The 20,930-nt window shown below is 37.6% G+C and overlaps 2 protein-coding genes across 3 annotated transcripts; one reads left to right on the top strand and one right to left on the bottom strand.

Annotated features, from left to right (window-relative positions):
• The first annotated feature begins 6,020 nt into the window (after window positions 1–6,020).
• zgc:195282 (uncharacterized protein LOC100192223 homolog) lies at window positions 6,021–9,194 on the top strand. The gene is made up of 4 exons (XM_057332265.1): window positions 6,021–6,150; window positions 7,560–7,654; window positions 7,750–7,804; window positions 8,418–9,194. Exons 1-4 carry the CDS (start codon window positions 6,108–6,110, stop codon window positions 8,462–8,464), a joined length of 240 nt encoding a protein of 79 aa, XP_057188248.1. The 5' UTR covers window positions 6,021–6,107; the 3' UTR covers window positions 8,465–9,194.
• A 2,176-nt stretch (window positions 9,195–11,370) lies between these two features.
• Window positions 11,371–19,412, bottom strand: slc25a51a (solute carrier family 25 member 51a). Of its 2 annotated transcripts, none has more exons than XM_057330674.1 (2): window positions 19,283–19,412; window positions 11,371–15,660 (listed from the first exon to the last, which is right to left on the bottom strand). In XM_057330674.1, exon 2 carries the CDS (start codon window positions 15,577–15,579, stop codon window positions 14,683–14,685), a length of 897 nt encoding a protein of 298 aa, XP_057186657.1. In that variant the 5' UTR covers window positions 15,580–15,660; window positions 19,283–19,412; the 3' UTR covers window positions 11,371–14,682. The 2 variants fall into 2 exon arrangements, with proteins under 2 accessions (XP_057186657.1, XP_057186658.1); XM_057330675.1 differs by having other exon boundaries at window positions 19,294–19,412.
• Between the last annotated feature and the right edge of the window lie 1,518 nt (window positions 19,413–20,930).

Raw genomic sequence — 20,930 nt, 5'->3', positions numbered from 1 at the left:
TGAAAACATGCTTTCTGCCAGAGCCATTGAAATGTGACAATGCATGTCAGTTTTGTTCGCAAGGGGGGTAGCAGATAAGGCCCCCCCCCACATACGCAAACACTTTTACGAAATAATCATTGCGGTTTTGTAATAAGTTAAGGGATAGCTGACTCTGTACCTTCAAATTATTATAATGTAATGCTCACCCTGAGGTGGAAATATGGGCATCGAAGCAGAGTTATTTTTAATAATTTTACAGGAATTCTTGTGAACCTGACTGTATATTGCTCTAGGCCTCTTTTTAACAAATAAAATGTATAAATTGTTGTGGGGACCCATGGGTCGCTATAAATATTCACACCTTCACCTCACTTATATGGCACTGATCCAGAATCAGTTATTTATTACACAATATATAGAAATACCCTGCCCATACATCCTTCATAAAAAAAAGAAATGAATTCTGATCGATCACTTTACATTTTTCCACAGTTTTTATGTCAATACTGTGGCGAGTCTCCCAATACGCCCTTTTCACATGACGTCACGCATCTTCCGTTCTGCCGCGAAGCAGTGTATCATTACAAGCTATTTTCTGTAGCCTCAGGGCTCAACTTAAACCTAAGTAAATGTGAATTAATGGCTATTAAAGATTGTGAGAACTCGTGTATTTATAATATTCCAGTTAAATCTGAAGTGACATACTTAGCATTTGTGATCACAAAAGATCAAGATATTAGGTGTACACAACATTTCAAACCTGTTAAAGAAAAGGCCCAAAAAAGATTTAATATGTGGTTACAGAGAGACCTTACGCTGAGAGGCAGAATTCTACTTGCTAAGGCTGAAGGCATTTCAAGATTTACATATGCTGCTCTCTCATTGTATGTAGACAATGAAACGTGTAGGTCAGTTGACAAAATACTCTTCAATTTTATTTGGAAAAACAAGTTTCACTATGTCAAGAAATCAGTAATAATGAATACAAATGAGTATGGGGGGTTAAATTTTTTAGACTTTTCATCTCTCAACAATACTTTCAAATTTAATTGGATTAGACAGTTTCTATGTAATCCTAATTCAGTATGGAATTTTATCCCAAACTATTACTTCTCCAAATTGGGTGGACTACCTTTTTTATTGATCTGTAACTATAATATTGCCAGAATCCCCTACAATTTATCAAAATTTCATAAACAAGCACTTCTCGCATGGTCTTTAATCTTTAAACACAACTTCTCCCCTCACCGGTATTTTATTTGGAACAACCGCGATATTGTATATAAAAATAAGTCTTTATTCTTGAACAATTGGTTTCAAAAAAATATTCTAACTGTCTCTCAACTACTCAATTCAGAAGGTTTTATTTTAAATTATACAGAATTTTTGGGTAAATATAATTTTCCAGTAACACCTAGAGAATTTTCAATTGTTATGGATGCCATTCCAAAAGGTGCAGTTATGCTTTTAAGGGAGACTGCCAAGTCGCCTTACACATTACCAATCCCCTTAGATCCTTTTGAAACCCCAGTAGGAAAACTATGTTTCTTGTCCCAAACATCGTCAAAAAACTTTAAAATTAGATCTCTTTTCCAAAAAGAACTTGTTACTGTTCCATATGTCGTATTATATTGGGGAAACTTTGTTGACAGTATTGATTGGAAAAAAGTTTGGACATTGCCTTTTAAATATATAATAACTAATAAGGTAAGGGAAATATCATTTAAATTATTACATAGATTTTACCCAGCCAAAGCATACTTAATTTTTTTTTTAAAGATATAGAGACAGGCTGTTCTTTTTGTGGTGCTCCTAATGAGACTGCACTTCATCTCTTTTGGGATTGTCCTTGTACACAAGATTTTTGGGTTGATTTTTGTAAGTTTGTTAGTCATAATCTGCTTTTTAATTTTTCTCTTTTGTTTAAAGATATATTGTTTGGTTTCTTTGCAATAAGTAATACAAAAAAGAAAGAATATTTTATTGTCAATCTTCTACTGTTACTTGCTAAATTTTATATCCATCGATGCAAATTCTCTCATCAAAAGCCTTCATTTATTGCTTTTAAAAATGAAACTGAACTGTACATTCAGGCTCTTTCATACTCTAAAAACACTAAAGCTCATACAACTTTAGACCTGTGCTTATTTTTTAATATATTTTGTTAAGTCACTGTTCAAAATTATTATAATTTTTTATCTTTATTGAACAATTCTTTATGTTTATGTTGTCTTGTTTCATTTTCATTTTCTTTTTTTTCCAATCTATTTACTTGTTAATTATGTTACAATGTATTGTTTATTATCGTAATTGAAATGTAAATGTATGCTTCTTTATTCATAATAATAATAAAAAAGTAGTGTATCATTACTTCCGCTAGCACTCCAGTTCATAAGGTGGCGGTAATGCACCTACAGTATAAGCTGATTTGCCAACCGCCAGTAAAACTCAAGAAGAAGTTACTTCCGCTAGCGCCTCAGAATGGCGTTTACCAAGTGGCTTGCATATCTGCCACAAATACGTCTAGATGATGTACAACGTGTTGCAGACAAATTTTCGCTAACGACAAGATCAAAGCTAGAGAAAGGATACAAATTCTTCGTTGAACAGTACCTGTTTGATTATGAAGGTAAGTGTTTTGTTTTCTTTTTGTGTTAGCGAAGGTGCTAGGATAAGTACTTGAATACGTGTTCTGTCAGTTTTTTTTTTCTCACTGTTGTTAAATTCCAGCGCGACGGCAAAACGGAAGTTCTTCTTCTTCTTGTTTGTTGCTAGACGGATGTTATGATACACTGCTTTGCAAAAAGGCGGAAGTTAAGTGACGTCATTGAGAAAAGAGCGTATGCGGGATCAGCGTCGCAATGGAAACGACACACCCACAGTAATCAACGCTAAACGCCGGCTGATCGTCAGCACCTGATCACAGTCAAACCAACCTCTTATAAGCACAAGAGAAGAAAAGAACTTTGAGTTCGTTCTCCACATACTAACTTCTCTGGTTTACACAGAATTAGCGGCTGAAGATCGGCTCTCTCACCAAAAGTCTTCCATCACCAGCACGCCCCGGCGCACTCTTTTGGACTGTCCCACGACACTAGAGACTCATGTATTCTCCTTGTTCTCTTTTTTTGGACTGTGCACTAACTATTGTGAATAAATCACCCTCCGGGGCCTTGCATATTTTTTTGTCTGTATCATTACTCTACCCGTCACAATATGTTAGGTGGCTGCCTGTAAAACACTGTGGAACTACTTTCTTACGCTGCAGATTTAGCATCTTGCTTAAATGTTTAACAGTTAATTGTAAGAAATTAAACGTAAAAGCTTCAAAAGCTGCCATAAGTTACGTTAAATCAAACTGGCATTACAAGTCACTTGAATTTAAGTGATATTGAATTGACTTAAAAATTTTAAACCATTTCAACTTCATTTTTTTTGTCAGTTTTTAAATCGAAATCAGTGATTGTTTACAGTGCTATTGCTAGTTCTCACAAAAAAAACCTCAGTCATTACCCTGTTATTAATCCATGAGCATCAATTTAGAACACAGTTTAGGATGTTTTACACAGATGTATATGCAAATGATAGTAGGAGAGAAAGATAACATAATTGCCTGTTTCTGTCTCAAAATCAGTGTTGAGCAGTAGTGTCAATTTATCAGTTGGGCGGTAACCTCAAGTTTTGTCTTAGATTTTATGGTAAATCTATTTAATTGATTAATTGATGGGGAAGCGCTGACTACAAGGTCCATAAGAATTGTAAAATACTTGTGAAATGTATATGAATGCGTTGTAACTTTTTTTGAACAAAAGTGCCAACCAAATGCATGTAATGTAAAATATATATACATGAAAATGTTCTTCGCATTTACTCACCCTCTTGTCTTGTGCAGAACACGAAAGAGGATATTTTGAAGAATGTTGGTAACCGAACAGCCGGTACCCATCGACTTGTATTGTATAGACACAAAGCCAATGCAAGTCAATGGGTACTGCCATCGTTTGGTTACCAACTTTCTTTAAAACATCATCTTTTGTGTTCTGCAGAAAATAGAAAGTCATACAGGTTTGAAACGACAGTAAATGATGACAGAATTCCCATTTTTGCGTGAACTATCCCTTTAACACCCACTTCTGAGAAAGTTTTGTCTCTGTGGGTTAAATGCATCGGTGTCTAATGGCTAGCGCCCACTTACCTGTCTCTCAATAAAAACTACTGGACGCATGTTATATCACCCAAATATTATCCATGAGCCAAACTGCTAAGGTTTGTGATGCACTGATTTGTATTTAAACCTAAAACCCAACAAAAGCTGAATCTGTGTCGTCTCGAGCTCTTGCGCTCAGACATCCACTCAACAGATTGAACAACCAGAAAGAGAATTTAGACCAGCCTTTTAGAGCCAAACCAATCCAGTCTGAAAAAAGTACAGAAAGAGATGCCCTCCCTTCCTCTAACCTTGTTTTGCTCCTCTCAGTGTAGTTTGGCAGTAGACTACACTGTGTGTGTGTGTATATGTGTGTCTGGTCTGTGTGAACAAGCATTCATGTGGACAGGGCTCTGACTCCGCTGTTTGGTGAAGTTCCAGTTAGAGATGATGGGAAATGTTTTTTTATACTCCAGTGAATGAAGTTGGTGTGGCACCCACAAGACTGTTGAGCAACAGTTGGACCGAATGCTGAGAAGAGAGTCACGTCTGACCCTTACCTGCCCAACTTGAGAAATAACAATACAGTATCATTCATGTATAGATTATAGTTTTGACAAAGACCAAAATAGTGTGCGACTATTAAATAGAATTTAAGTCAGATGTTCATGAAAGCTTGTGAAGTGAGGAGTGAAATGTTTATAATGTGCTAATGGCAGAGAAATTACACCTTTAACTCTCCAGAAATGTTTATCCTTTTTTTAATTACATAAATAATTTCCTATTCAAGTGACATATTTGAGTTGTATGAGCTGCCAGAAATATGCCCTTAAATTATATACTTTTTAAATGCGGTAAAACTGTTAGCCTTTGACAGAAAATGGACTTTAAATTTACATGTTGGGTGTAAAATAACATGAAAAACATGTACATTCTATTATACGTCAATTATATTTTAAAAAAGAATTCCGGTGCCCCAGCTGCCAGAATATTACAGTTTTTTTACAGCATATTATTTGTTACTGTAAAGACTTTTATTATGACACCATATGCAACATGTTGGAGTTCTAAAACATTTTTATATAGAAAAACTCACATGCAGATATTGAACCGTTCAGACACGCAGATCATAACAATGTCCTCTGTATTCAAATGAGGTGTATACAGTACATTTTCCCTTCAAGCACACACAATGTGGAAGGACAGTGTGTGAAAACATCATATTAAACTCGAGGGCGGGTTTGAATTACAACATCTAAACCGACTATTCATCCTTTATATCGCAACACACAAACACACACTATTATCCTCTTTCTCGCTCTCATCCAATCCAGCGGCTTTCGTTGATGTCATCGCCCTGCCTGCGTATGTGTGTGTGTGTGTGTGTGGCAGCAGTTTTGAGTTTCTCCTAAATTCCCAGTACTCCCACACGGGAGCTTTTTAATCTGTTGGCGAGGATGAAAAAGGGATCGACAGGCTGAGAAGCGGCGACCATGACAACCCCGTGAAACCTGAGAGGTTGACATCTGTGTTTCTCTGTCCATCTCAAACTCTCTCTCTCTCTCTCTCTCTCTCTCTCTGTTTCTTTGACTCACGACCGGCACACAACAACCCACTCTGTTTCCTTTCCTAACTGAGTGAGACAAGTATCATAACCTCACCCGGCCCTCGATATCATCTTTGATTTCTAACCGCAGCGACGGACCACAGCAGGAGTGTGAAGTCTCCTTAAAAAGCAATAATGACTTCAGCTAACCCTGTCTAACCCCGCAATGACGTACTTGTCACATCACGATGCTTACGCCGTTTTCCTCCTTTCTTTCATGTGACTCGCTGTCAGTATTTACGTTTGAAATCATGTCTTACTTCCTGTCCCTGCATCTCTTGCCACATCCTTTGCTCTTCTCAGTCTGTCACATTCGTGTTTGCACATTTCCTCATCTCGCATCTCGTCTCAAACATCTCGCGCATCTTAGCCATGGTGAGCTTCTGTCCTATATGTGGGAAGCCTGTTTATTTTGGTGAGTGGGGTTGGAGGGTTACGTCCTCAAAACTTTATGAGATATTATTGAGTCTTCAACTCTAAGAAGCTTGAAATCGCTCTGCCTGTGTGCTGTTGTATGTTATGTGTTCATCGTATTTGGTAGCACATCATAATCTGTCTGTTTGACTTGCTAGTGTCTGTTTTAGCTAAGTGTTGAGATATTTACACAAAATGTTCTGTTTTGTGTAGTAGCTGATTGTTCTTAACTTCCATGTCTGTACGTACTTGTGTAAAATTGCTTAGTCTGTACACTGCTAACCGCCATCAACGCTTCATAACATGAGTCACACGAGCACAGGAAGTTACTGCTTGTGGCAGGAAGTGGAATAGGCAGAGAGAGAGAGAGAGAGGGAGCGAGCGAGAAAGAACATATGCAAAAAGCTGTGGACACTTGAAGAAAGAGCAGTTAATGAAGCCAAACCCTAGTAGAAAAGCTCTGTAGCTGCCAGTCAGCTTTCAGCATGAACACCGGGGGGAGAAAAGCTCTCTCGGTTATTGAGTTGGACTAGAGGCCAGGTGTTCATTCTGCCAGGAAGAGGAAAGCAGACCCAAGATGGTTGGATTTCTGATCCTTGTGGTTTCGTCTCCAATGTTAAAGTCAGGGTTTCTGTAGGAGGGTTGACATGAATGACTTGGGAATGTGAATCCAATCTAAGATGGAGACCAGAGTTTGTGATAAGATGGAAGTTCTGAACAAAGTTCAGATTCATCTTTTACATATCGTCGATATTGGGTAGAAACATCAAAATGTATACGCTTTTTAAAATAGTTTTCATTAGTTCAATATTTGCAAAACCCACAGGCAAGCTCGAATGGTGGCCAATGGGAATGTTCAATTCAATGCAATTTTACTATAGCACTTTTAAAGGGATACTTCACCCAAAAATGAAAATTCTGTCATCGTTTACTCACCTTCGAGTTGTTCCAAATCTGTATAAATTTCTTTGTTCTGATGAACACAGAGAAAGGTATTTGGAAGAATGCTTATAACCAAACAGGTTTTGTTCCCAATTGACTACCATAGTAGGAAAAAAAATGATAGTCAAAAGTGCCCCAGAACCTACATTCTTCAAAAGGTCTTCTTTTGTGTTCAACAGAACAACTATGGGAGTCATTGGGGGCAAAATCTGTCTGGCTATAAGCATTTTTCCAAATATCTTTCTCTGTGTTCATCAGAACAAAGACATTTTACATATTTGGAACAACTCGAAGGTGAAAAAATGATGACAGAATTAAAATTTTGGGTGAAGTATCCCTTTAAATCACTCATACACTAACCAGCCTACACATGTCCCTTAACGTATGTCTCATACTTTACTAAACTAACTTAATTCTCAGTCCACACACTTGGTTGATGGCTTAACCTTTGACCCTCGATCCATGCAGGTGAAAAGAAGAGGTCATTAGGACGGGATTATCACCCGTTGTGTTTGAAGTGTCACAAGTGTAAAAGACAGCTTACAGCAGGCCAGCATGCAGAGGTAATGTCGTCATACATATGGAACCCTAACATACATTGAGTGTTCATTCAGATTCTTACATTCAGATTCTTACTGCTTTTTATAACTTTGTGTAGCACGATGAGAAGCCATACTGCACTAACTGCTACATGAGAAATTTTGGACCCAGAGGTGAGTGCCTATGACAATATTTAACATATTACATGCATATATAAATACAGTACCAGCCAAAAGTTTGAAAACTCTTACTCACTGGACTGTTCATTTAGATTTTTCCACATTTTAGAATGGTAGTAAACTCATGACTCATGTCATGAAAACCATGAAATAACACAATGCCACTTGTGGGAATTATGGTGTGACTAAAACCATCCAAAATACATTGAAGGAATAGTTCACCTTCAAAATGAACATTCTGTCATCATTTACTCACCCTCTTGTCGTTGTTAACCTGTGTGATTGATTTTCTTCTGCAAAACACAAAAGAAGATATTTTGAAGAATGTTGGTAGCCAAACACCCTTGGTCTCCATTGACTTCGATTGTATGGTTGGACACAAAACCAATACAAGTGAATGGGGACCAACGGTTTTCTGTTGGAACTATATGCTGGACTGCTTTTTATTTAGTATTTGGCCCAAGTAATCCATTTAAAAAATATATTTTAATAAAATGTAATAAATTAATAGCTCCGCACACTTATATTTTAAGTGTGAAGTGTTGAAACAAGAAGGATATGTTTTATGTAAAGTTTCATATCAACACGGCTATTTTTCTCTGTGCAGGTAGTCGAATGCCTGTTCCTCGGACATTTAACACAGCTACTTCTTAAGAGAAGTCGGACCATCTTAAATACCACACCACAGCTTGATCTACAAACAGCAACATAACCATCCTCATGTCTGTAAATACATATAGTGTAACCAATGCCCTCCTCTCCAAAACACAATTCCATTCTTTATTCATTTTCTTTTCTGGTTGTATATGCCAGAACCTTTCTACCAAATCAACAGCCATTTGCTTTGGCGTTCTCTCAGGGAGATGAGCTGTTCAGAGTAATGCCACTTACTAGGTTGATTCATTTTTAAATTAAAGTTACATCTTCAGTGTTTACCATTTTTCTGTCCTTCAAAATGGAAATGTGAAAATATTATTAATGTAAGTAACATTATTAAAACATTAAAAAAACATTTTTTTTAAGCAGGTGGTTCTTAGGTCATAATGTGTTTTTGTTTTATTAATAAAAAGTCAAAAATCTATATACCATTAATTAATTGATGAATTTTTGTGCACTGTATTGTTTGTTCTTCTACTTGAATTTTGAAGATCAGGGCCTATAAAACAAAGAATCCCTTTCACAAGGATGCAAATCTACCTACAAAGCAAAAAGGACAATAATTAGGTATTGTGTCTTTTTAATTAGGAGCAGACGCCCGTGTCCCAAACCTCCCAAACGGTGCGTAAGTGTTGGCTTTATCATTATTGTATGTTCAAGAAGAATATGTATTTGATTTAAGATTTTATCTTTTTTATTAGTTATATAATAAAAAGTGTCACTCATCTCATTCAGAACTCTGCCAGCCAATGAATTGTCAACTCATTCAATCAGAAGAATAATACCAGGTCTCTTATCCTCAAATCCATAAGAAATCTCTATAAAAATTCAAATGCATTTTACAACTACGGTCCTTTTTATTGAACAAATTCTTTTTAACTGAAAGTCACATTTTTTTCCATAACCCACTGCAGTGTTTCATTCGAAAACTTGTCTAATATCCACCTTTGTGGATAGCAACCGTGTGATACTATTGTGTCAATAGAGACCAACATTTTTTTAAGGAATGTTGCCAGCACCTTGTCAAATTAAGCCGTTCTGAAGGCAAAAGGGCATCCAGCATGGTGTACCTAATAATGTGACTGAGGTCTGTATGTTCCCTTATGCATTTTCAATGTGAGCGAGCTTCTTGGGCATTACCTATTCCACTTCATAAGCATGCACACGTCCACACTATAAATATAGTAAACACGGGTTGGCTGCCGTGATTTAGAGAAACACTCATCATATGGAACCGCAGAGAGAGAGAGAACCCTGGCAAAAGGTTGTCTTCATAAGGCCACGGCCGTCTGCTGGAATGTATCTGTGTGTGCGTGTGTAAGCTGGCAGCCGTTCTGTAGCAGACCTACTGCTGGATACCTGCTGTTGGACCTGTCAAACTCTTACATACGCACACGCCAGAAGAGCGGAACGTGTTTGTGCATGTGCACGTATGTATGCACGCGTCTGCTCTAGTGCACGTGTCGGTTAACTTAATACATGCAAACATATGTTGCAGAGACGACTTCATTCAAGGTGAGGATTTTGTTAAATCCGTTATCAATTAATGCTTTGTTTAGTTAAAACTAAAGGATAAATGAGAAATTAAACCAAAAATCAAATCAAAGGGCGGCATAGAGGGGGTGGTGGGATTATTCCTATAGGAGCTACTGAAGGAGGGTTCCCCGCTGCAGCCTGTCTTTGAACCCACCCCCACCTTGACAGGTCACATGGTTTGTGTGATGCCAGCTGTCTCATTTGCATGTGTTTTAACTACACCGCAAATCCATCAATAGGGAGAGAAAGAGGGAAGGGGTGGAGATATCAAAAAGGGACTGAAGACACACTCTGATTGATCAAAAACGTGTGAGATCCCTTCATTCCCATGCACCGCTGAGATGCGGAGGCTGTTAGATGTCCACCACACCCTCATCCCGCAGAAGGGGGGGGTCACCCGTCTCAAAGACACAATTAACGGCACAGGCGTATATTAACGCATGCACTTCTCATTGTTCTCGTGTGCTATTAACAGATATGATGGTGGGCTTTAATTATTGTACTTTTAATGTCTGGCCTTTACGCATGCATTAATAAGCACCCCGAAACGCATCATGAGACGTGCATATACCTCTGTGCGCCTGTGCTGGAGGTCTCGCACGCACCCACTCATATCTGTGACAATGTAGATGTAGGAGGCTAATGTCATTGTTCTAATCAAAGGCTGAGCTAATGGCTAATGCTATCAAAGGGGTGATGAAGCAGTCCATTCATCCCTACAGACACAGCAGCTCGGCACACCACAGTACAAACTGTGCACTTCAAACAATGCCTCGTGAAATCATCAAACACAAAGGCTTGTGGGTACTTTCAGCTGCACAATGTCAGCATGTGCATGATTTTGTTTGATATGAAAATCTCATTGATGTGTATATGGAGAAACTGGGATGAAATGGAGCGCAGGTCCATGTGTGAGGAGAATATAACATAACTGGCAATGTGAAACGAAAGTGTGTTAGTGTGACTTCGTTTTGTAAGCTGCAGTAGATATTCTATAATGCATAGCTTCAGAAATATAATAGTTGATGTACATTAGAGTTTGCATGAAGAATAAATAATTGTTAAGGTAGAAAATGTGCCAATACTAGTATGCAAATTGTTTTGAAAATAAATAATATGAATAAACACTGTTAATAAAATCAACAAAATAATGAAAAAAAAGTGTATGAAAATGTTCTGCATCAAAGCAAATTAACTTGCCTACTTTTCTGTAGCTACATTTTTTTTAATGTGATTTATTGCTTAAAAGGAGAAAACACAAAATAAACAAAATTTCATTTAGATTAAAGATGAATTTCATTAGATATCACAATATTATTAAACAAAATTATAGATTCATTTTTTTATATCACAATAACATTGCTAACGTGAATTTGTTTGACCACAATAACCTCATATTGCAAATATATTATTTGAACTTGTAAGAATTAAAACAGCAAAACAAGCAAATGAATAAATAACAATAACAACAACAACTGTAGCTATAATCTGTATAGATTTGTGCAGATAACTGATATTGGTCAATCTCTCTCTACAGTAGATCTAAGCAAAATGAATGGCTGGACATAAGAGAGCAGGGACATGTTGCCATTATACTTTTACTACTGTTTGTTTTCCTGTAATTGCTTATAACAACAATTAGCTTGAATGCCAGTCATTAAAGTTACAATCGCTGAGGCAAGCCGTGTGGCAAAAAATAACATTTAGGTAAGATTTAAAACACCTTCCGGACCATAGTGTAAGGAGCTTTTCAGGTGGTTTATCGTGATATGGTCGCCCCCTGTTGGATGATGTTCTTTAGTGCACATTCAAGGAAACAACGGCTACCTTTGAAAGGAAATGCAAGTGCTTACTGCATAATGCATATATAAAGAGAGAAATCACTTGCAAGCACTGAATATGACATTATTAATATGCGCCAAGATACCAGTTAAACCATGTGTAGGCCTATGTTTTAGTCCACTGAGATTTCAAAGTAATTGTTTCAATCACAAAGGAACAAGATTTGAACAATGTCTTTTGAGGCTGTAACACACAATGTCTCATCAATAAACAGTTAAAACAAGAATGATTTGAATCGATAAATCCTTACACAACTAAGGTGCTGGTAAAACAGGCTTACTCTTGTAAAAGTTACATGGCAAAACATACTAATTTGAACTAGTATTGCAATGACTTTGGGTCAAAAAGTACAGAATAACCATTAGGTCATTCGATTCAAGTAAAGGTCAATTCAAGTTATAAATAGCTTTTCTTTTCTTTTACCCATAAGTTTATTTACGTAACTAGAATACACACTAATTAACACACGGCTTAATGTGTAGTGCCAACAACACGGCACATTTATAAACACTTCACATCCCATACAAAGAATTACATTAAAACAGAGCGAAAAAGTTAAACCTGCCAATACAAGGCATCTAAAAATGTAGAGTTATTTCCAACCCAGCGTTGGGTCAAAAAGAGACAAATCCAGTCAGAGGGTTAAATTAACCCAAAACAGTTTATATTTGACCCAGTAATGTGTAAAACAACCGAGCAGTTTGGGTTGAAACAACCCAGCAAACTACTACCCAACAGTTGTACACTAGAACAATATTAAAATACAGTGATTTTAAACACAGCGAGTAAAAAAACATCATCACTGATACAACAATGGAACTGAAGTTAGAACTAAACATGGTTTTACTGGTGGTCACACTGACATCTCAAAAAGTACAGAACAGTATTTCAGGAGTTTTGTAGGTGAATGTTTCTGTCCCTGAACACAAAATCTGTTTATGTGCCGCTGAAACACTCAACAAATGTCTGCCGTTTCACGTCTACAGGAACGCTAGCACAAAATAAAAAAGTTATGGATAAAATATGTTACAGAAGCCTTTAATGAAAGTATATTGAGGAATATTTCTTGGTTGAATGTTCTGTATAGGCAGAACAATAATGGGTCAAAATGAATAATTGCTAAAGGACTAGTTCACCCCAAAAAGTCTTTCTAATGTTGTGCCTCAGTCACCATTCACTTTCATTGTTTGGAAAAAATGAGGAAGGAAATTCATGCACGTTTTAAAACCAGTATGTATTTTTGTTTTTGGCTGAACCATCCCTTTAACTATTTATCTCTCAGAGCACATGCAGTTGTTTAAACATTGTGTTTTTAACTCGTTTAAGTGTATTTTGCTTACGATATTTTAATGACATGTCCATTTTTAATGACAGCACCTATAACCCCTCTTCTACAAAACAAGGTTTGTCCAAACAGCAGAAGTGGACAGCGACCAGTTATTCAGCTCTGTACACATCGGCTGTCGGTCCAGCCCTGCATGGCCACTCATGCGCCTTAAACAAAGGATGTGCGAACTGAACAGAATTCTGCTTTACAAGCCCTCGTCACACATTCGGCCCGAATTATCATTCGACAATATCAAGCTAAACAACAGGGTTGACTGTTGAGGGTCAATGAACGAAAAGGTTGTGCCCCTTTAAACTATACCAGAGGTCACAAGAAGAGCCATTTTGGTTAGGGCAGATTAGCTCGTGTCGAAGATAAAGAGCATAATTTTTACAACAATTTAAGAAAAAACTGTGTAACTTTGCCAACCTGCTTTGTTGTGGTACTTTTAAGAAAATATGCATTTTTTCGTCCACGTAACATGAAGAGTAAATATTGTTTGTTATTTCGACATTGTAACAATACAAAGCAGGCTGAAAATCACCTAAATTCCACAAAACAGCACAGAATTACATTTGCACAGGTCAAATATAATCCAGACTGCACATTATCACTTTGCCAAATTTGCGTTTCACAGTCTGTGGTCTTCCCTTCCAAAAATCACACTATATTTGGGAGCGATTCCAGAAAGCTTTTAGCGCAATGAGAAACATGATCCAAGCATGGCCAAATCATTGCTTATGTCACTGAAATAATGTGTTATAGCTTCAGAGGGTTCAAAGCATGAAACATTTTGGCTCAGAAGGGATGATTCGGATACCACTTGAAAGCTACAGAGACCACAAACACCAAACTGACCCATGTGTTTACTGGTTTCCACATGACTTGGAGTAGAATTTAAGGCGTCAATTTGTGACTTGAATCTACAGCGTTGACGCTAAAGCTAACTCAGCTAAACTTAATAAAACTGCCACCAGTGTGTAAACTATGGCATTTCCCACCCTGACATGACATACCTTACTATTTAAGAGATGACAGTACAGCTGGGAACAAAACACAAGATACCCCGAGTGTGGTGAGGTCATTGATGTGTGAGACTTTTAAAGGGACAGCTCACCCAAAAATGAAAAGTCTGCCATCATTTACTCACTCTTTTGTCATTTCAAACCTGTACGACTTTCTTTCTTCTGAAAAAAGGGAGGTATTTTTAATGGACTTTAAAACCCATCGACTTGCATTGGTTTTGTGTCCGTACAATAGAAGTGAATGGGTAACGCTGTTGTTTGGTTACCAAGATTCTTCAAAATATATTCTTTTGTGTTGTTAATTCTAACAAAACTTAAAATTTGGTCATCATTTTCATTTACATATTCTTTCCAATATGACTGTCTGTCTTGTGTGAAGAAATTTGAAAGAAACCATAAAATCAGTACAAATCTGTGTCCTGTATTACAAAGTCGTTGAACCCATTCCATAATTTTGTGTTTTAATTGTTTACTTTTACTACAACCTAGAACATTTTCAGTAGAAGTTCATATGTAGCATTTATGATCCCCCATGAAAAAACGGATCTTTGGAAGTTCAAATGTACCCCCCGAAACAGGCGGCTCACCCTCCCGTCCCGCTCTCTCAAAACCGCCATCAAAATCGCTCTGCAAGACTGAAACTCCCCTCCAATCTGCGCTTGTGCATGAGACTTAACAACGTTCAGCGGGTAAAACACAACCCCGAGCCCCGCTCCCAAAATCGCCCCACACGTAAAATCATTCACCAAATGCCCCGCCTTTGTCTCCGCCTCAGGAAGCAGTTCCTTCAGCGGTCCACGCAAACCAAAGAATAACGCATTACTAGGGCCATTCCTGAGTAAAATGGGCACCATGCCTCGATAAAGCTCTTGAATGCCATGTTGCTTCAGTAAGAGCCGGAAAGTATGTGCCGTGTTCTGAAGGTTCCCATGATGCCGAGGGTCCTGCAATAGAGTCTGGACCCTCTCAAAGGGCGTTAGTACGGCTTCAGCTGTTCCCGCCAAAACCGCAGCGACACTCTGAGTCAACAGCTCAGGGGCATGAGGAGCATGTAGCTGTAGCAACCTCAAGAAGTCCTCATAGAGTCCAAACATAATTGCGATGGTGCTGCTTTTCTGAAGCAAGGGCGGAAGGATACCACGGTACAGAGTGCGTAAACCGTCGGCCTGAAGCTGAAGCACGGCCTCCCTCACCCGCAGCCCAAACAGCTGCTGGCGGAACAATGCTTTATGAATTGGAAATGTGATGGCAATGTTGGCGAACGCTGCCATAGAGCCGCATAAGTAGTGGTTTTGATTTTGCAGTGACTCCTGACCTTGGTCTTTTACTCGCACCTGCTCTCGGTCTTCTGACCCGGGCTTCAAAGGGTCGGCAGAGGCCATGGTTCTTGTTGACACCCAATCAAAGGCTGAACGTAAGGGCCAGAGGTGATGTCATCACAGTGCACCAACTAGAATGCATTGCTGAGGGGAAATGAAAATTACATTTATACATAAATGGCACAATTTGAACACCACGTTTTATTGCAAGATCTCTCGACTTTGGTATGAAAACAATTATTCGCGACTAATGGTTTGCAAAATAAACGTTTTTGTTTACATAATATACATATGTGTCTGGGTGCTGTGTATACTAATTGTTTATATATAAATACACACACATAAGGCACATGTATATGTTTAGGCTGTGTATATGGGTAGTTGACAGACTAATATGCAAATTTGTCCTCTGGTGTGACGGCAAAAATGTAGATTCAAATTGTAAAAAAATGAAGATAAATCTCTCTCACTCTACTTTATATGATATACATATAAATAATATAAAACAATGAAATATTAACAGATTGCTTTCCAAATTTTGCTATATCACAGCAAATGTACGATTTATTCGTCAACTACCTATATAACATCGTATTCTATTAATATGAATAATATACTATATACGTACTACTATAATAATAAAAAACCACACCAGCACACATAAATAGTCAATGATAACACACACACCAAAACACACATCATATATATATTAACATATACATATACCCACACACTACACATATATGATAGATATATATTAACACACACACAACATATACAACTATATAAGATAAACACCACACCACGCACAAGACACACCACACACATCACACACAATTCACACTTATTATATACACACAAGCCACACAATTAACTATAATTACTATAGTATAGTAATATAACATCAACAACTGTTCAGTAATAACTGTATATAATATTAATACTAGTATTAATTACACACACACACCACACATATATACCACACACACACACACACATATATGACACACACACTAATGTAGCGTATCTTACATATATTACAGTTAGTATAGACACATCACACCACACACACACACACACACACACAAACACACAATATATACACTACAGATTATAGGACACCTACACATATTAATAATTAACGATAACTTATAATAACTATATACCTAGTTTTATAATACACAACACACTATTCCACCAGTAAGTAGTAATTTATAGTATCACTTAACCCCTAATATACAGCCTCTCCTAGTTCTACACTAATTAACGACACACCAATATAAATCAACACAAATGATTGTATATATGATACAACACCTCACATTATATATAATAATCACACACACACACAGCACATGCTTCTTTGTGCTCAGAATTCAGGATTTTTATGAATTTAGCAACAAAAAGACTCAGAGGGAAAAATCTAATCAATTACGGATGCAGCACATCACAACTATTCTGAATAGATGCAGAAAACAGAACACACAGTCCAACATCCAGAATAAAACCAAGAATCACTTCTCATCACAACACTTCAAATATCTCTTTGTTTGTTTAAACAGCTTAACCGACAACAGGTCAAACTCATTATTACATGAGCTGTTTTATTTTCAATAGGATTTGCAATTTTTGCAACACTAAAAATAATTATTTGTGTATAGTTTATTTTTTATATATGATATATACACTCACCTAAAGGATTATTAGGAACACCATACTAATACGGTGTTTGACCCCCTTTCGCCTTCAGAACTGCCTTAATTCTACGTGGCATTGATTCAACAAGGTGCTGAAAGCATTCTTTAGAAATGTTGGCCCATATTGATAGGATAGCATCTTGCAGTTGATGGAGATTTGTGGGATGCACATCCAGGGCACGAAGCTCCCGTTCCACCACATCCCAAAGATGTTCTATCGGGTTGAGATCTGGTGACTGTGGGGGCCATTCTAGTACAGTGAACTCATTGTCATGTTCAAGAAACCAATTTGAAATGATTCGAGCTTTGTGACATGGTGCATTATCCTGCTGGAAGTAGCCATTAGAGGATGGGTACATGGTGGTCATAAAGGGATGGACATGGTCAGAAACAATGCTCAGGTAGGCCGTGGCATTTAAACGATGCCCAATTGGCACTAAGGGGCCTAAAGTGTGCCAAGAAAACATCCCCCACACCATTACACCACCACCACCAGCCTGCACAGTGGTAACAAGGCATGATGGATCCATGTTCTCATTCTGTTTACGCCAAATTCTGACTCTACCATTTGAATGTCTCAACAGAAATCGAGACTCATCAGACCAGGCAACATTTTTCCAGTCTTCAACTGTCCAATTTTGGTGAGCTCGTGCAAATTGTAGCCTCTTTTTCCTATTTGTAGTGGAGATGAGTGGTACCCGGTGGGGTCTTCTGCTGTTGTAGCCCATCTGCCTCAAGGTTGTGCGTGTTGTGGCTTCACAAATGCTTTGCTGCATACCTCGGTTGTAACGAGTGGTTATTTCAGTCAAAGTTGCTCTTCTATCAGCTTGAATCAGTCGGCCCATTCTCCTCTGACCTCTAGCATCAACAAGGCATTTTCGCCCACAGGACTGCCGCATACTGGATGTTTTTCCCTTTTCACACCATTCTTTGTAAACCCTAGAAATGGTTGTGCGTGAAAATCCCAGTAACTGAGCAGATTGTGAAATACTCAGACCGGCCCGTCTGGCACCAACAACCATGCCACGCTCAAAATTGCTTAAATCACCTTTCTTTCCCATTCTGACATTCAGTTTGGAGTTCAGGAGATTGTCTTGACCAGGACCACACCCCTAAATGCATTGAAGCAACTGCCATGTGATTGGTTGATTAGATAATTGCATTAATGAGAAATTGAACAGGTGTTCCTAATAATCCTTTAGGTGAGTGTATATATAGACACACACACACACACATATATATAGACACACACACACACACACACATACATATACTATATATATACACACACACATATATATAGACACACACACACATATATATATATAGACACACACACACGCATACATATAGACACACACATACATATAGACACACACACATATATACACACACACACGCACACACACACACGTATATATACACACGTGTATATATATACACACACACACACGCGTATATATACACACACACACACACACACACGCGTGTATATATACACACACATGTGTGTATATATACACACACACATACTGTATATACACACATACTGTATATATATATACACACGTATATTATGTAAACAAAAATTTCATTTTGCATACGATTAGGCTAACAGCACTTATTTAGAATTAATCTTTATATTTTATAGTATTAAGAAATTCAAGCCATTTCCAAATGTTTACATTTTACACAAATTGAAGGGCTCTAACGTTAATGAAAGTGAGACTTCTTTTCAAATCACGTGAATTGTAAATTATGTGATTTGACACTTGCATCTCTTTTAAACAGTACAGTGATGTCACACATTTTTTTTGTAACGGTCTTTTGGCGTAAACTGTGGTCACCAAAGTAAGGCGTGACCAAGTATGACAAAATCCATTTAAGACCGCGTCCGTTCATCTCGCCAACGTAAACTAAAGATCACAAAAAATAATTTCACCAAGTCAGGGAGAAGTGAATCTGCTACTATAGAAAATAAAGACAATGAAGCTTGAATCTTAACAATACCATAAAACCAATCGCTTCAAAAATACCAAATCGCGTTCAAATAGCCAACATGATATTACCATTGTTTTACCCTCTATGACTGGGCTGTGAGTCGACAGATGATAATACATCCCGGGCCATAGATCATTTGATGACTAAATGCTTTACATTTCATAGATGTGCAAACATCATGCTGTTAGATTCGCTTCCGCCGTGCCCAAGTACCACAACATGTGCACGAGGATCTCGCGCTATGATTGGGTTGACAACGAGAACTGGATGACAGATCTGAGAGCTGCTGTGCTTTTACTGATGCTTGTGTGCGGATTATGCTAATGATGATTTACTGATTTGAGATCCGCTGTGCATGACGTCGATGAATCGATCGATCCTAAGGCTTTTCCTAAGAGTTGTATTGCAAAAAATAATAATAATAACATACAAAATACGATGCCTCAATGACATTAGAACATGAAAACACAATAAATACAAAGGTTTAAAGAATATAATCTTAGTGCATACAGTAAATAAAAACTACCTTATATTTCAAATTTGAGAAATTCCACGTGAATGGGTATAATTTTCTTAGAGAGAAATTCTCAGCATTTGTGTAACAAAATTAAAATATTAAACCATAAAATGCAATCTCAAAGCATCACGTAGCTTTTCAGTGTATTTAAGGCAACAGAATGCACAGAAATAACTAAAAATGTCAGTTAATTTATCAATTATCCAATAAGAACAAATCAGCCAACAAGTTACACCTGTAATATTAATTAAATCCACTGTCAGTTTGTAGCAGCCAAAGCCCCGGTTCCTTATTCACCTATATAAGTGTAAATTTAGAAATGGTTGGTCCTTGACTCCTGTATCTTGTGTGGTGCTCTTCAGTAGTAAGTGAGAAAAAAGTTGTTTTTGGGGTGTTTTTGTTCATCAACCTTAGTGTATGTTTGGTAGTGTCTATTGTGGGATCGATGTGTTTTAGATACCTTGTGTTTTAGATACCTTGTGTTTTTGTCTGTTTTAGATACCTTGAGTAGAACGATGGCAGACAAACCAGACATCAATGAGATTTCTCAGTTTGACAAGACCAAGCTGAAGAAAACTGAGACTCACGAGAAAAACACGCTTCCCACCAAAGAGAGTAAGTCTGCTTTTTTCAGAATATATCCACTGATGTAGTCGGCAATTGAAGCAGATGCATGGACTAAGTTTGCTACTTAATTTAAGGTTTTCTATATTGTTGTCTTTTGCCAATTTTAAGCCATCGAACAGGAGAAGCAATGTGAAGCATAACCCATCAACTTCACCTTCTCTCAACCACCAGTCGTTATGGCCATGGGATGAAATGGAATATCTGGCCCTCACCATTTAAGAGACTCTGAAGGGTGACCTTGTAGCATTTGACTTTCTGATGGTTAATGATGAATATTATATACAATTGTGTCTGTGCGGCGACTGTATGGATCTAACTGGACAGCTGTCTGGTTGTTAGAATCTAACCTTGGCCACCCATCAAGAACTATGTGCCCTAATTTTGTGAAATAAAGATTGCAACTATATTCGTTCTTCGTGTGTGGTTGAATTGATTTCGTAATGCCTCGTCACTATGATGCAATAAAACTATAGCATTGTGGATGTTTTCAGTTTGCCTTTTTGCAACAAGAGCATGCCTGAGTCCAGGGACCGTAGTCATAAGTCTTTGCGCAAAGAGTTGCTCCTAGTGAC

The sequence above is a fragment of the Triplophysa rosa genome, linkage group LG4, assembly GCF_024868665.1.
Source record: "Triplophysa rosa linkage group LG4, Trosa_1v2, whole genome shotgun sequence".
NCBI lineage: Eukaryota > Metazoa > Chordata > Actinopteri > Cypriniformes > Nemacheilidae > Triplophysa > Triplophysa rosa.
Note: the sequence above shows the minus strand (reverse complement) of the source record. Positions and strands in the feature narration are given on the sequence as shown.

What these genes read in the sequence shown, in the direction of transcription:
- zgc:195282 (XM_057332265.1), top strand. Translation starts at nt 6,108, where the DNA reads ATGGTGAGCTTCTGTCCTATATGTGGGAAGCCTGTTTATTTTG. An exon ending in TGGGAAGCCTGTTTATTTTG is followed by an intron (nt 6,151 to 7,559) that starts GTGAGTGGGGTT and finishes CGATCCATGCAG; the next exon opens with GTGAAAAGAAGAGGTCATTA. An exon ending in GAGAAATTTTGGACCCAGAG is followed by an intron (nt 7,805 to 8,417) that starts GTGAGTGCCTAT and finishes TTCTCTGTGCAG; the next exon opens with GTAGTCGAATGCCTGTTCCT.
- slc25a51a (XM_057330674.1), bottom strand. Translation starts at nt 15,579, where the DNA reads ATGGCCTCTGCCGACCCTTTGAAGCCCGGGTCAGAAGACCGAGAGCAG.